Below are 16,395 nucleotides of genomic sequence, written 5' to 3' on the forward strand. Positions count from 1 at the left end.
GGCCATGGATCGCAGGCCCAGCCGCTTGGCGGCATGTGGGATCTTCCCGGACCGGGGCACGAATCCGTGTCCCCTGCATCAGCAGGCACAGTCTCAACCACTGCGCCACCAGGGAAGCCCGGCTCTGTCTCTTGGTCTCTCCTCCACAGTCACAGGTGGCCATGCCCAGGGACGGGTCCTGTCCTCCTGGTCCCTGGTGCAGGCCATCCAGACCTGTCCAGCTCGCCCTGATCTCCTTGGATTGATCTGTCACCCCTCTAGACTGCAGCCCGAGTCCTGTCGGTGTCTCGGCCCTCACCCACAGCCTGGTACACTGCAGGTGCTCCACCACCAGCGGGTGGGTGTGTAAGAGCGCGTAAGAACCTGAGCCCTGGGTGGGAGGAGGATTGCTCTGGTTCAGGCTTGGCCTGTTTTCCTTTCCTTTCCTTTTTTTTTTTTTAAGCCCTCCCCCCACCCCTCCCCCAAATTTGATCCAAAGGAAATTGCTCAACTGTGACTGCCAGGGCGTTACTATGGTTACTAGGTAGCACTTGTGGCTATGGTAACAGGAAGCTGCCTGTTGTCTCGGCAACGAGCACACTGGTAGGGGATGGAGTGGCCCCTGATTGGTGCAGAAGCATTGCATTTCCTGAGGGGAGGGGGTCAGATCATCACCTTCTCAGGCCAGATGGCCATCAGTACCCCTTCCTCCATGAACAGGAAGGCTGCTCTTCTTTCCTTCCGGCACTCAGCTGTCTGCCCCCCAACAATAATTCCTCACATCCTACGCATCCAGCTCTTGGCTGTTTACAAAGACCTTTTGCATCCCCATTATGTCATGTGATCCCCACAACACCCATGAGAGGAAGGTGAGATGGGGATTCAATCGTGAATTCTCTCAGGGTGGTTGGGGGATGGGAGTGGGTGGGGTATATATGGAAATCACCTAGGAGCGTTTACAAATTATACAATCCCCCAACTTAAGAGTCTGATATGGTACCCAGGTGATTCTTATCTACCCCTGATCAGGGAACCCCTGAATTAGAAGGTGAAATTGGTTGGTGGGGGAGGGTATGGAGGGAGGAGTCAAGCTGCTTTCCTGGTTTATAGCCTGGATGACTGGATCAGGTTTGGGCAAAAAGATAAGCTCTGGTTTGGGTGTGTTGAGTGGAAGGTGCCAGTGGACTTTCTAGGCGGGGTGTCCGGCAAGAAGCTGGGCACATGGGTCTGAAGCTCAGGAGGGAGGTAAAGGCTGGAGACGCAGAGCTCTGAGTCATCACTGTGGGGACAGGAGCTGAGGCTGTGGGTTTGGATGAGATTAGCCAGGAAAAAAGGGAAGAGTGGGATGAGTAGGGCCAAGGATGGTGCCCTGGAGAACTCCAGCATCCTCAGGGGAAGGGGTCCCAGGGAGGGGACTGAGAGGGTGAGGGTAGAAACTGTGGTGACATAGAAGCTTGGGGAAGGTTTTTCTCATTTGACAAGTTGAATCTGAGAGAGGATGGCTTACTCAAAGTCATACAACCATTAAATGGCAGAATTGGGGATAGATGGCCCTAAATCTGATTCCCAGATTGTTTAATCTAAGTGACACATAGAAGTATATTCTCAGTTTTAGACACAGAACACACATCTGCCCTCCTACCCAATTCCTCGCACCCAAAGCCTTTAAGGAAGTCCAGGAGCCAGAGGGACAGGCCGCACATGGTCCCTACACAGAGCCAAGGCAGGAGAATCTTTTTGACCCCCACAGTCCCTCCTCTGCTTGCCCCTGAGCTTCCTATCGCCTAATCCTTCAGGCTTCAGCACCTTCTAAATTCCTGCCTTTAAGGGATGAATCTTGGAGAAAATCTATAATCCCTGTGTGAGAGTGGTGGGGTGTAGAGTTCAAAGGGGTGAGGGGTTAGATCCTGAGGAGTCCAGGGGTGGAGAAGCCGGGGCAGGGCCAGGCAGTCACGCTGACTGGGTGTGTTGGTCCGATGTCTTTCAGATGAATCGTCCCATCCAAGTGAAGCCGGCTGCCAGTGAGGGCCGAGGAGGTAACTTGCCTGCCTGCCGAATCTCAGGGTATCATCCATGTCGGGGATGGTGGGCCCACTTCTGGAGTCAGGCCTACCTAGGGTTTATTACTAGAGCCTCCCTGGGTAAGGGGGGCAACTAGGGAGGGACCAGATTATTTAGCACCAGACAGCTCAGCCATCCCAGGTCAGACTGAAGAGGGATGGGGTCCCAGCATCCCCAGACCCAGAAGAGGCAGGAGATAGAGGCTGGACATAGAGGAAGGGAGTTCTTGCCACCTTGCCCCTGAAGAGAGTTCATTCCTGTTTTAACAGGTGGAACTTCCAGGTTTGTTTGAAGAACCAGGTTAGAGTTATTCTCCTTTTCCAGATCTTCTGATTACAGAGAACTCAGTCCAGTCTGGGTTGGAGCCATTCATTCCTTCATTTCAGTTGCCTTGGGAAAAAGATGAGGCTCGTAAGACAGATTTTGTAGGCCATATTAAGGAACTGAACTCTATGCTGAGGACCATGGAAAGTCTTCAAAAGTTTTTTTTTTTAGCTGCACTGTTTCCTAGTGCAGAAAGACTAATGTTCCTTAAGAACAGGAGGGTTTGAGAGCCTGTGATTTTTTTTTTAATCTTTATTAGAGTATAATTGCTTTACAATGTTGTGTTAGTTTCTGCTGTACAACAAAGTGAATCAGTTATATGTATACCTATATCCCCATATCCCCTCCCTCTTGCGTCTCCCTCCCACCCTCCCTATCCCACCCCTCTAGGTGGTCACAAAGCACCGAGCTGATCTCCCTCTGCTATGTGGCTGCTTCCCACTAGCTATCAGTTTTACATTTGGTAGTGTATATATGTCCATGCCACTCTCTCACTTTGTCCCAGCTTACTCTTCCCCCTCCCCATGTCCTCAGTCAATTCTCTATGTCTGCGTCTTTATTCCTGCCCTGCCACTAGGTTCATCAGTACAATTTTTTTAGATTCCATATATATGCGTTAGCATACGGTATTTATTTTTCTCTTTCTGACTTACTTCACTCTGTATGACAGACTCTAGGTCCATCCGAGCCTGTGCTTTTTGACAACCAGCTGAGTTCTGGCCGGCTTCCATACTGGAAAAGCAATACTAGCTTCTGGTGTCAGTTCTTGGTGTCTTTCTTGCCCTTGGGTGTTAAATCATTCCAAGAAATCTGCCTGGAGCCCTCCCTGACATTTGCGGACTCCCTCTTAAATAAGACTTTCTCCTGAGGGAGACGCAAGAGGGAAGAGATATGGGAACATATGTATATGTATAACTGATTCACTTTGTTATAAAGCAGAAACTAACACACCATTGTAAAGCAATTACACTCCAATAAAGATGTTTAAAAAAAAATGACTTTCTCCCCACCTTAGGGAGGTCAGCCATGGCTTTTTATTAGGTAAAAGAAGCTGCCCAAGATCAGGGAGAGAATGGAACCCAATTGACAGACATTTATTGACTCCTAATAATTCTGCACATCCTCTCAGACTTCAGGCTCAGTGTCCACACCTACAAGGGACTCTAGTAGCTTCATAGCTCCATTGTGGAGTTCTTTCCTCCAAGAAATCCATTCTTCCTCCTTTTAGATTTTCTGATTTTGGTCTTTGATTCTCCACTTCTGGTCAAGATGTTATCATCCCACTTTGTCTTAAGGAGATATTTCCAAGCTTCCTCCCTCTCCTCCAAACACAAATCCTCCTTTTCCATCTCATTCTTTCCAGACTGGTTTTTGAGAAGTTCCAGGCTGCATATCAAACCTCTGGTTCACTTGTCCCAAGAATTTCTGCTTCTTGGGAAACTGTTAGGCATCAGGGCCAATGTTGGCCAACTTCTCAGCCCTGCCCACGAACCCTAGACAGCTGAGAGGTCACCTAAGAGTACTTGAGTGAGCTAAGAAGCAGACAGATTGGGCTGTAGTTTGTTTAACCATCCAACCAATATCTTTTGAGTAACTTACTCCACATTAGGAATGCAAGGCAGACCTGGCACCTGGCCTCGTGGAGCTCTGGAGCTATAAGGGGATATAAACAGTAAAACAAAGCTATCATCCAGTGTGATCAATGCTTTTCAAGCCCTGGGGGATTGAAAAGCATTGGGGAAAACATGGGGCACCTTAGTCTGGGAGGTCAAGGTGGGCTCCCAGAGGTGGTAATATTTAAGCTGAGATCTCAAGGATGAACAAGAAGTAGTCAAATAGAAAGAGGAGGAGCAAGGGAGCAAGTATTTCAGGTGGAGGGAAGAGCATGTACAGAGCTCAGAAGAATATAATGCAACTTGGAGTCTGGTTCAGGAACTAAATCCAGGATGCTGGGGGCACACTTGCTGCTTGGAGTCCAACACCTCTTGCCAGGGTGAGGGCCACTGCCCAAAGGAGGCCTCCACGTTGATTATGCTTCTGCTTAGTCTAGTCCAGATGTCTTGGTCATCTGGGCTCCCAGCAGTGGCATCAGCATGAGTTTTATCATTTGCCTCCCCATTTTTGTACAGGTTTTTCAGGTGTAATATCATTGACATATTCTGTACATATGGCATTTCACCTCTACACCTGTTCAGATTCCGAGCAGCTCAAGAGAGCAGGAAAAGAAAATCTAGCTGAAAAGAGGTCTGCCTGGCAGTAGAATTCATAATTTTAGTAGTTATGTATAACATAGCTATTTCTTGACAAGTGATGGCTTTTTTCTTTCTTAACATCTTTATTGGAGTATAATTGCTTTACATTGCTTAAGTGATGGCTTTTAAAGAGCATATACTCCAAAGGCATCTGTGGATAATCCTTCTTGCAGTTTTGGATGACCAGATCTCTCAATTCTTTCGTGTTGCCACTCAAAATCACCAAATGTTCCCTGATACACATTTGGGAGACAGGAGGCATATGTACTAAGTCTTGCAAAACAGTTGGGTCTTTACAATTTACAAGTATTTTACTACCAACTGATCTGTGTTAGATACTAATCAAAAGGTGTTTCTTCTCTTCAATGCTATTATATATCTCTTCAAAAGTGAGTTCAGGGCTTCCCTGGTGGCGCAGTGGTTGAGAGTCCGCCTGCCGATGCAGGGGACACGGGTTCATGACCCGGTCCGGGAAGATCCCACATGCCGCGGAGCGGCTGGGCCCGTGAGCCATGACCGCTGAGCCTGCGCGTCTGGAGCCTGTGCTCCGCAATGGGAGAGGCCACAACAGTGAGAGGCCCGTGTACAGCAAAAAAAAAAAAAAAAGTGAGTTCAGCTCTCTGCTGAATTGTAACACAAATTAATGCTTTAGAAACTCAACTTTTAAAATGGTATTGAATTTGGTTTTGAAATGTAACATTTGACACCAATGTAAGACAGCTTGTCTCATCCAAGTCTTATCTCTGTTATCCCAAACATTCTATAAACCTTCAGAGTTAACGGTCACACCTGCCCTGATACAGTTAAGCCTTTGAGCTTGCATATTTTAAAATTATTCCTGAAATTAAATCCTTTGTTTACAGTTGATTAATAATGATTTTTACATCTGACAAAAATACTGGTATCAATGCAGACATAATCAAGGGGGTATCAAGGCAAACGTAATCTTCCAAAATTTTGCCATTTTTTTTCTGGAAGGGATTATTAGATTTTTCTTCCCATAAAACAGGGATCACTAACTCAAATGCTATAGGAGCCAGGTAAGGAACCCTAAACGGGTGAGACTGTCATGACATAATGAAAGTTTCTGTTTTAATTATATTAAATTATATTAAATGTTGGCAACTTATTCAATTTTTAAAAGTGGGCCAGCATTGTGACAGCCTAACTAAACCTATCAGGTTTGCTTCTTCGGTCCAAAGACTGCCATTTTCTTTCCCATCTGCCATACAGGAGTATTATATTATGTACACATGCATGAGCTTTTTGACAAAAATAGTTACTTTACATTCTGTCTCTTGAATTTTCATGCCAATGCAACAGAGTAGTATTACTCTTATTTTTAATCACTAGACATGAGGTTTGTGGTTGAAATGACCTATATTTTATTTTCTTATAACTTCTATTATAGGTCTGTTTTATTTTCACTTCCAGCCAATGCTGTAGAAATCAAAGTGTTAGCACAGCAGGGGAGAGCCTGAATAGAAGTAAAATTGTTTTCATTGAAAAAAAATGTTTAAAGCAAATTTATAAAAATATTTTTCATAACACCTTGGAAAGGTACAGAGACATCCTGTCTTCTTCCCGCTATAACATTACCTACAACATCATTGTTCTTAAAAGCATCCATTTGTTCCTAGGAGGAGACCAAACGGCTCCTCCTAAATCTGAAAGATCATAAGACTCTCTGTATAACCATGCTCTACAGGTCACAGATAGTCTCATGAACTTGATTCCCCCCACAAGCTTCTAGAATAGGTAGGGCAGGAAGAGCTATTTCCTCCAAGCTTCCAAATAAGGAAACAGAGGCTCTGAGGGCAAAGCCATCTCTGACTTTCCCCGTCTGACTTGGAGTCCCCTCATAGGCACTTCGAAATAACCTATATTTTAAACACACTGTATGTTGCATTACTTTTAGAAGTTACTGGTAACACTTGCACATTCAATGCTTACAATGCAATAATAGCAACACAAGATCTGCCCGATAGAAGGTCTGGGGCCCTCTTCTTTCATGGTCATCCCTTGCAGCCTTGATGGCACTCAGAGTGCATCCAAGTCTTCATGGACTATATTATAGTAGCCTTTTAATGTATGCCAGCCCTATGTGTATGTTTATACATATATATTTATACATATGTTTAATGTATCCCAGTTCCCATAAATTCTGCAGTCAAGTCCCACACTGTTCATATACTCCATGCTCTGTGCCTATATTTTACATCCTGTGGCATTGAACAGTACACTTTTTTATTTTTTCAATAAATTTCTTTATTCTTGGCTGTGTTGTGTCTTCGTTGCTGAGCACGGGCTTTCTCTAGTCATGGCGAGTGGGGGCTACTCTTCGTTGCGGTGCACAGGCTTCTCATTGTGGTGGCTTCTCTTGTTGCGGAGCGTGGGATTTAGGGACGCAGGCGTCAGTAGTTGTGGCACGTGGGCTCAGTAGTTATGGCATGTGGGCTCTAGAGCGCAGGCTCAGTAGTTGTGGCGCACGGGCTTAGTTGCTCCGTGGCATGTGCTATCTTCCCCGACCAGGGCTCGAACCCGTGTCCCCTGCGTTGGCAGGCGAATTCTTAACCACCGCACCACCAAGGGAAGTCCTTTGAACAGTACACTCTTAAAGGAAAATTAATCTAATTTTCCAAAGTGAAATTATCTCATAATATACTAAAGGCGCCCATTTCTTTTTTTATATATAAATTTGTTTATTTTATTTATTTATTTATTTTTGGCTGCATTGGGTCTTTGTTGCTGTGTGCGGGCTTTCTCTGGTTGTGGTGAGTGGGGGCTACTCTTTGTTGCGGTGCGTGGGCTTTTCACTGCGGTGGCTTCTCTTGTTGCGGACCACGGGCTCTAGACACGCGGGCTTCAGTAGTTGTGGCTCACAGGCTTAGCTGCTCCGTGGCACGTGGCATCTTCCTGGACCAGGGCTTGAACCCATGTCCCCTGCATTGGCAGGTGGATCCTTAACCACTGCGCCACCAGGGAAGCCCACGGCACCCATTTCTAATTAAATATACATAGTGCCAAAAACTTTTCCCTCAGCATTTGTGTTTAATTGAATGTGAACATTAAAATGTTTGCCTGAATGAAAATTCAAAGGTCATGTATTTCAAAATGTTAAATTAACCTCAAATTACATGAGGCCAGAGCTAGGGATCCCTAAATCCCTCAGACAATGGTAACTAAATAGATCTATTTTATCTGCTCTTCAGCATGGAGACTGTGGTTGATTTTTCCTAACTTAGATTATCTCTACTATGGAAACACTAAAAATAAGTTGAACTGTAAGTACCAATCATATAGGGAAAGTATTTTTTAGTTCTAAGGCAAAATCTTCAAAATCACTGAACTCCTGTATTTTCTTTCCTATCCTTCAAATTTTATAACATAAAATCAATAAATTCATAAGTCACAATTGTGATTGCTCTTTCCCCAACTTGGCTGTATTTTTTACTTAGCAAATATTTACAGATCCAAGATGCCTACGGTACAGAAATAGTTTAAGTAATAAATCCATGCAATCTTTTCACTTTAAGGGTTTTTTTTTTTTTTACTTTAAAATGTAAAACTTTCTCTGAGGTAATGCCTCTGTTTTTTAATCTTCACATTTGGTTTAACTCAAAAGCCAATTATCTGTCATCACATCAACCCTCCTAAAACCATTCTATAATTGTTTAATTTCTGCCTGAATTTGCAAGGGTTTGTTTAAATATCAGCCTGGATTTTGAGTAATAAACATATATTACTATCTAACTAAGTAAGCCATCTTTTCCAATTTTTTTTTCTAGGATTCTATTCTATTCAGTGTTTAACATCCAGACTTTAAGTTAAAGTTAAATTTTGAGCTAGAATTTTCAGAATTTCTTAATACTGGGACATATTCTCTGGCCTAAATCAGACACGGATCTTAGCAACAACTGTTCTATTAGTCAGTTGACACTCATATCTGTCTTTGATCCTCACACTGAATTAATTCTAAAAAGTATTCTTCCAACTAAAACCTGACTGGATAAGGCTCACAGTACTGCCTAAGACCTGGTAATGTCAAGTTAATGTTTCACTTCCTGAAATGCATTCTACCTCCGAAGGAAAAGAGTGGTGCTTTCCTTCAGTTTGACTCAGAGTGGATCACCCAGAGCTAATTGTTGTAACACTTTTAGGCCATGGCTGTGGCTGAACCTCTGACAAGCCCTTCAGGTACAAGTGTATAGCCCACAAAAGAAAAATGCATCTCCAGAGGCTGAGATCTTCTCTCTTAAGGGAACCTGAAAGCCCAGGCTTGGTCTACCTTTCTTACTCGCCTCCTGGCTCTCCTGGATCAGGATGAAGGAACAGTGGAGTCTCTGTTCTTTCTTAATCTAAGTCCCTATTTTTCAGGCCTCCTCCTTCACTGTATTTTTTTTTAATTGGGGTAAAACAGACATAACATCATCTTTACTCTCTTTACCATTTTTAAGAGTACAGTTCAATACTGTTAGCAATACTCACATTGCTGTGCAACCTCCAGAACTTTTTCATCTTACAAAACTCAAAGTCTGTACCCATTAACCAATAACTCTCCATTTCTCCCTCCCTCCAGCCCCTGGCAACCGTCTTTTTGTGACTGGCTTATATCACTTAGCATAATGTCCTCAAGTTTCATCCATGTTGCAGCATGTCAGAATCTCCTTCCTTTTTTTTTTTTTTTATGTTTTACGTTTGGTAGTGTATATATGTCCATGCCACTCTCTCACTTCGTCCCAGCTTACCCTTCCCCCTCTCTGTGTCCTCAAGTCCATTCTCTACGTCTGCCTCTTTATCCCTGTCCTACCCCTAGGTTCTTCAGAACATTTTTTTTTTTAGATTTTTCCTTCCTTTTAAAAGCCAAATGATATTCCATTGTACATATATACCATATTTTGTTTATCCATTCATTGGTTGATAAGACATTTAGGTTGCTTCTACCTTTTGACTATTGTGGATAATACTAAGGTGAACGTGAGTGTACAAATATCTCTTTGAGACTCTGCTTTCAATTCTTTTGGATATATACCCAGAACTGGTATGGCTGGATAATATGGTAATTCTATTTTTAATTTTTTGAGGAACCGCCGTACTGTTTTCCATAGCGGCTTGTACCATTCAACATTAGTGCACATACATACATAATTTCTCCACATTCTTGCCAGCACTTATTTCCCCCCCACTTTTTTAAAATAGCAGTCATCCTAATGGGTGTCAGTTGATATCTTGTAGTTCTGATTTGCACTTTCTTAATTATTAGTGATTTTGAGCATCTTTTCATATATTTGTTGGTCATTATATATCTTCTTCGGAGAACTATCTATTCAGATCTTTTGCTCATTTTTAAAAATTGAATTATTTTTGTTGTTGAGCCATAGGAGCTCTTTATATATTCTGGATATTAAACTTTTATCAGATATATGGTTTGCAAATATTTTCTCCCATTCTGTAGGTTGCCTTTTCACTCTGGTTGTGTCCTTTGATGCACAGTAGTTTTAAAATTTGATGTAGTCCAAAATTTCTATTCTTACTTTTGTTGCCTGTGCTTTTGGTGTCATATCCAAGGAATCACTCTCAAATGCAAGGTCATGAAGCTTTCCCCCTGTTTCTTCTAGGAGTTTTATAGTTTTAGCATTTATGTTTACATTTGATCCATTTTCATTTAATTTTTGTATACAGTACAGTGTAAGGGTCCAACTTCATTCTTTTGTATGTAGATGTCCAGCTTTCTTAGCAACATTTGTTTAAAAGACTGGCACTCTTGTCGAAAGTCAATTGACCACATACGTGAGGGCTTATTTCTGGCCTTTCTATTCTACTCCATTGGTCTAAATGTCTCTCTTTATGCCAGTACCACACTTTGATTACTGTAGCTTTGTAATAAGTTTTGAAATCAGTTAGACTGAGACCTCCAAAATTCTTTTTCCCGCCCAAGATTATTTGGCTATTCAGGATCTCTTGAGATCCCGTATGAATTTTAGGATCGATTTTTCTGTTTCTTAAGAAAATGCCACTGAAATTTTGATAGGTATTGCATTAAATCTGTAGATTGCTTTGGGTAGTACTGACATCTAACAACATTAAGTCTTTCAATTCATGAACATAGGATGTCTTCCATTTATTTGCATCTTCTTCAGTTTTCTTCAGCAATATTTTGTAGTTTTCAGGATACAAGTCTTTTGCAGCCTTGTTTAAATTTATTCCTAAGTATTTTATTCTTTTTGATGCTAAGTGAAATAGTTTTCTTAATTTCATTTTCAGATTGTTCATTGTTAGTCTATAGAAACACAACTGATTTTTTTGTTGATTTTTAAAAATAAATAAATTTATTTATTTATTTATTTTTGGCCGCGTTGGGTCTCTGTTGCTGTGTGCGGGCTTTCTCTAGTTGCAGTGAGCGGGGGCTACTCTTTGTTGTGGTGCGTGGGCTTCTCATTGCGGTGGCTTCTCTTGCTGTGGAGTACGGCTCTAGGCCCGCGGGCTTCAGTAGTTCTGGCATGCGGGCTCAGTAGTTGTGGCACACAGGCTTATTAGCTGCTCCACGGCATGTGGGATCTTCCCAGACCAGGGCTCGAACCCATGTCCCCTGCATTAGCAGGCAGATTCTTTTTTTTAAAAATAAATTTATTTATTTTTTTATATTTTTAATTTTTGGCTGCGTTGGGTCTTCGTTGCTGCGCGCAGGCTTTTCTAGTTGCGGCGAGTGGGGGCTACTCTTTGTTGTGGTGCGTGGGCTTCTCATTGCGGTGGCTTCTCTTGTTGAGGAGCATGGGCTCTACATGCACGGGCTTCAGCAGTTGTGGCTCGTGAGGTCTAGAGTGCAAGCTCAGTAGCTGTGGCACATAGGCTTAGTTGCTCTGTGGCACATGGAATCTTCCCGGGCCAAGGCTTGAACCCATGTCCCCTGCATTGGCAGGCAGATTCTTAACCACTGTGCCACCAGGGAAGTCCCTGTTGATTTTTTTAATAGGATAACTTTGCTGAATTTGTTTCTTAGTTCTAATAGTTTTCTTTTGGAATTAAAGCCATACTTGGGCTTCCCTGGTGGCGCAGTGGTTGAGAGTCTGCCTGCCGATGCAGGGGACATGGGTTCGTGCCCCGGTCCGGGAAGATCCCACATGCCGCGGAGCGGCTGGGCCCGTGAGCCATGGCCGCCGAGCCTGCGCGTCTGGAGCCTGTGCTCCGCAACAGGAAAGGCCACAACAGTGAGAGGCCCGCGTACCGCAAAAAAAAAAAAGCCCTACTTGATACTCATCAGATCTGATCAGGAGACTTTGTTTCCCCTGGATATTTCCTTCACTCATTTCCCAGTCTTCCTTGGATCCTTATGCTGCAGTCATCACTGAGCATGTCAGAGCATCAAATGCTGCCATCAATAGGATCTCCTGGGTTGGTATTTGGATGGAAAGGTGGACTGGTAATTTTAGGATGTGTCTGATGGTTGGTACCCCAATGCGATTTCTTGTCCCTGCACTGTTTCTACTATCATGATATCCCACCAACATGGTAGTGAGTGGTTGTGGGGGGGCTTAGAAGCCAGAAGCTTGGGACTCCTTTGGGTCAACTTGGGCAGAGCCTTCTTTCTTGAACAGCATCTTGATACCTTTCCTGAGGAAGATGGAGTGGACTGACTCTGACTCTGGGCTTCCAACCCCATCATTTGCTACCTTAGAATCCCTGTATGATCAGCTGCGCAAGACAGCTTTATGGAGATGAACCTCTAGGGTCCAAACAACTTGATTTGGGTTCAAAAACGCATTTGGTAGAAGAGCAAGGAGTATACACAAGTGGCCATCATGAAAATGCAGTTACACCGTTCAACTGTGTGTCTTTCCAACTATGTCTCAACTCCACACTGATGCTATCTTCCAATTCCATCCACTCCAGGAAAGTTAAGCCTCCCAGTTTGAATTTCCATCTTTCTAGGGACCCACACACCACTCATGGAATGATTTTATTCAGACATCTCTGACCTACCTCTTACAGAATCCTTTTCTACCAAACTGGTATAGTTTGACCTAGAGGATATTGCATTTTCTGGGCTAAATCCCATCATCTCCATCTCTCTGGGAGCATGCGTTGGCCCTGAAAATCTTCAGGGGTGTGGATTTGCGGGCTACTCTCAGGAGTCTAGCCTGTAATTCTCTTTGACCAGGTCTCTTAAGAAACTTATCCCACCATTTCAGGACCATCTGATGCTTATATTCACTGTGACCCAGATCATCCTCCTGTCAAACACCATGAAGGTCCCTGTAAAGTGGCAAAGAGGACACCAGGATTCAAGGTGACAGCTGTGAAATGGGCAGCATAGAGATTAGCCCATAGCCCAACCTCATTTCAATTTCAAATTCTGTACAGCCCAGTAGTCTAGAACCATAGAGTCAGTGCCCTATCATGGAAATGGAAATTCTTAATTTGGGAGACTCTCACTGGAACAGAAGGATCAGAGAGTTTCATGGTCTGTGACATGAGCTGTGACTGACCACCATCATCAGAAAAGAGCAGAAAGAGGAAGAGCAGATGAAGGATCGGACCACTGTTCACACAAACCTCTTTACTGTCCTGGGGGCTCCATCTCAGCCATGACCTCTCTCTTCCTACCTAGGGCTACCTGGATGCTGTTCCATGTGGCATGACAGCTTACCTAGGTGCTGTCATCATCTTGCAGACCCTACCCAATGTCACAGCTGCACTATAAATTAGGGCATCATGAAGCCCTGAGACTCTGGAGACCCTAGGATCTTCTCCAGCCCCTCCTGGGCCTCTTGTAGACGCATGGGCATAATTTAGTTTCATAGCTCAGAACAATAACAATCTCAGAGGGTTTGATTCCCTGACCAAATAGGGCCTGTCTTCCAATGTCAAGGCAAAGCCACCATCAGATTAGTCAAGAGAATCATGAAAGACCTTTCCTGACTTCTCAGGTTCCTGAAGAGAATGATCTCAGATGCCTCTTCATACACCATGTGGAATTCTATTTTCTATCTTTTAGGTCAGTGGTTTACAAAGGACTTTCCTTGGAGCCCCCTCTAGGGAGTACCAGGGGAAGATGAAGCAAGAGGAACTCCAGCCCTCCTCCTACTTTTCTGGCTTTTCCAAGCAGTTCTACTTTTCTCTTACATTTTGAGCTTCATCCTAATATTTTTGTTAGAACAATGGATTTCACAGCTGTTTTAAAAGGTTAGGAAACCAGTGATCCATTCCAAGGGCACTATTCTGTGGCTGACCCTCCCAGGAGTGAAGTATACCCACTGGTTTGTACTCTCACCACAGAAGGTTGGTACCTCTACTGGAATTCTGGCCACAAGTACATTATCTATCCTTTCCCCATCAGGATTTCTGGGCAGTAATCCTCTGGACAGAGGGCAGGATTCTGCTGAAACACACTCTGTCTGTCCCATATAAGCCACAGCTCCTGCTCTCCATACAGACACAGCATTAACAGGCAGGCGACAGATACCAAGGTACCCAGGGCAGCCTAGGCTGAACCCCACACCATCCAGGTGAAATATGGACACACACACATAGCCTTGTTGGAGATTCCCTCCACTGCTAATTTCAGCCTTTTCACTTTCCTTTTCACTGTCACCCAGGCTTCAGTCTATGACCTTCACCAGCCTTGTTTCCTTTGCACTCAGGATCCAAGGACCCCCATCAGCCTGGCCAAGACTGTCAAAGAGTGAAGGAGTTTGGGATGGGTTTTCTTGGGCTTCAGGATCTCAGAGGTGAAGTCTGAAGCCAGATTCCCACCCACTCTTTCTCTCCCAACTTGTATTACGCTGATGAAGCCCCATCTCAAAATCAGAGACTTACCTTGGTGCAGATGAGAGAGGCTTTGACAGCAGGACCTGTGGGCTGGGCTCCTCTATCACACACTCCTGGATAGTGCTCCTGAGGCCCGACTTGCTGGATGTACAGCTAAGCCCTGGTTTCCAGCCCCAGCTCTCCAGCTTTCTCCAAGGTCATGGGGCCCAGCTTACGGCCCCTCTCTGGGCATCTCTACCATTCCCATAGGAAGGGTGGACACAGGGAAGGATCCTCAGGTGGCCATCCAGGTCTATAGGCAGAACCTGTTCTCCCATAGCATGAACACCTGGGGAGAGATCAAGGCAGGAAAACAGGGGAAGTCAGAGAGGAGGCAGCAGGGCTCAGTGAGGGCCCTGGAAGCTCAGTGAAGGAATAAGGGAGGTAAGGAAAGGGGTCATGAGTTCAGTAAGCATAGTGGGCAAAATGCCAATGTTGGAGGATCAGGAACCCAAGCTTCCTGTTCTCTTTAGGCCTTTGGGAGGGGCACGCAGGTTGAGTTGGGTGCTGGAGTTGGGGATTCATCATTCCAGTGCTCATGGTCTGGGGTTGAGGCAGTGCAATGAGACAACTGCTTTCTGTGCTGTTTTTTTTTTGACCCAGAATCCTGGACTCTAGCCACTGCCATCAGGCTTATCGGGAGGGTGTACTTATCTTCTCCAGACCCAGTATGAATACAAGGACTCCTCTGAGGACTCCCCTCCCTTAATAGGGCTGAAATGGTCCAAAATAGCATTTCCCAGACTCTAAGAACAGAAAGGTCAAACATATAAAATGATGCATGTAGGGCTCTATCCAACCAAAAATATGGACTGAATCACTTCCCACAAGAGCAACAATGAGTTCCAGGACCCAGGTTTTCCTGATGGAAATCTGGAGTTTCTCTCCTCCAGATCTGTCTGTAGGTCATCCTGCCCCTCAAAGAAACCCAACCTTGTGGCCCCAAGTGAGTAGGGCCTGCTCACTCACCTCTTCCCAGAGCTAGACCGTGGTTAACTACCTTCCTAGGCTCCTCATGTTACTCTGGGGAGTCCAAGAGGTCTTAGGGTTCCCAGGTGACTCCTGGATTTGTCCCCAGAGGACCGAAAACTGTTTGTGGGTATGCTGGGCAAGCAGCAGGGTGAGGAGGACGTCAGACGCCTGTTCCAGCCCTTTGGCCACATCGAGGAGTGCACCGTCTTGCGGAGCCCCGATGGCACCAGTAAAGGTGACTTGAGCTGACCCCTGGATTTCCTGATGACCCCGCCTCACTCCGGACCACATGACCCTTTGGCCTCTGTGACCTGAGCCACCTCTATCCTGCCCCAGGCTGTGCCTTTGTGAAGTTCGGGAGTCAAGGGGAAGCTCAGGCGGCCATCCAGAGTCTGCACGGCAGCAGGACCATGGCGGTGAGGGCGGGCGCCGGGGCCCGGGGTGAGACCAGGGGTCTGGGGACTGGCTCCTCTTCCCCACATGCCGGGGAAAGGGCCTGAGGAGCAAGGCCCTCGGCCCAGGGCCGGGGCTGAGGTCTAGACCCGTCCTTGCAGCCTTCCCTGCCTTACCCAGGGCGCCTCGTCCAGCCTCGTGGTCAAGCTGGCGGACACGGACCGCGAGCGCGCGCTGCGGCGGATGCAGCAGATGGCGGGCCAGCTGAGTGCCTTGCAGCCGGCGCCGCTGCCGCTGGGGGCCTGCGGAGCCTACACCACCGCTGTAAGCGCCTGGCCCGGCGGGCGCGAGCGGGCAGCGGGTGACGGGGGATGGGGCGCCGGGGCAGATGCCCGCTGCTGGGCCCTCCACACCCGGCCTTCTTCCCTCCCAAAGATCCTGCAGCACCAGGCGGCCCTACTGGCGGCGGCGCAGGGCCCGGGCCTCGGCCCGGTGGCCGCAGTGGCGGCACAGATGCAGCACGTGGCGGCCTTCAGCCTGGTAGCCGCGCCGCTCTTGCCGGCTGCAGGTACTGCGCGCAGGGGGCGGGGCCCGAGGCGGGGGCGGG

The 16,395-nt window shown here is 45.8% G+C and overlaps 1 protein-coding gene across 1 annotated transcript in view; it reads left to right on the forward strand.

The window, feature by feature from the left end:
* The first annotated feature begins 1,966 nt into the window (after positions 1 to 1,966).
* Positions 1,967 to 16,395, forward strand: part of CELF6 (CUGBP Elav-like family member 6) — an 18,555-nt gene continuing 4,126 nt past the window's right edge. Inside the window, exons 1-5 of the mRNA XM_024761799.1 lie at positions 1,967 to 2,015; positions 15,502 to 15,630; positions 15,732 to 15,811; positions 15,969 to 16,112; positions 16,224 to 16,356. Coding sequence (XP_024617567.1) covers positions 1,967 to 2,015; positions 15,502 to 15,630; positions 15,732 to 15,811; positions 15,969 to 16,112; positions 16,224 to 16,356 — 535 coding nt within the window. The remainder of the gene's footprint in view (positions 2,016 to 15,501; positions 15,631 to 15,731; positions 15,812 to 15,968; positions 16,113 to 16,223; positions 16,357 to 16,395) is intronic.

Source organism: Neophocaena asiaeorientalis, unplaced genomic scaffold (assembly GCF_003031525.2).
Source record: "Neophocaena asiaeorientalis asiaeorientalis breed wild unplaced genomic scaffold, Neophocaena_asiaeorientalis_V1.1 scaffold54, whole genome shotgun sequence".
Lineage (NCBI taxonomy): Eukaryota > Metazoa > Chordata > Mammalia > Artiodactyla > Phocoenidae > Neophocaena > Neophocaena asiaeorientalis.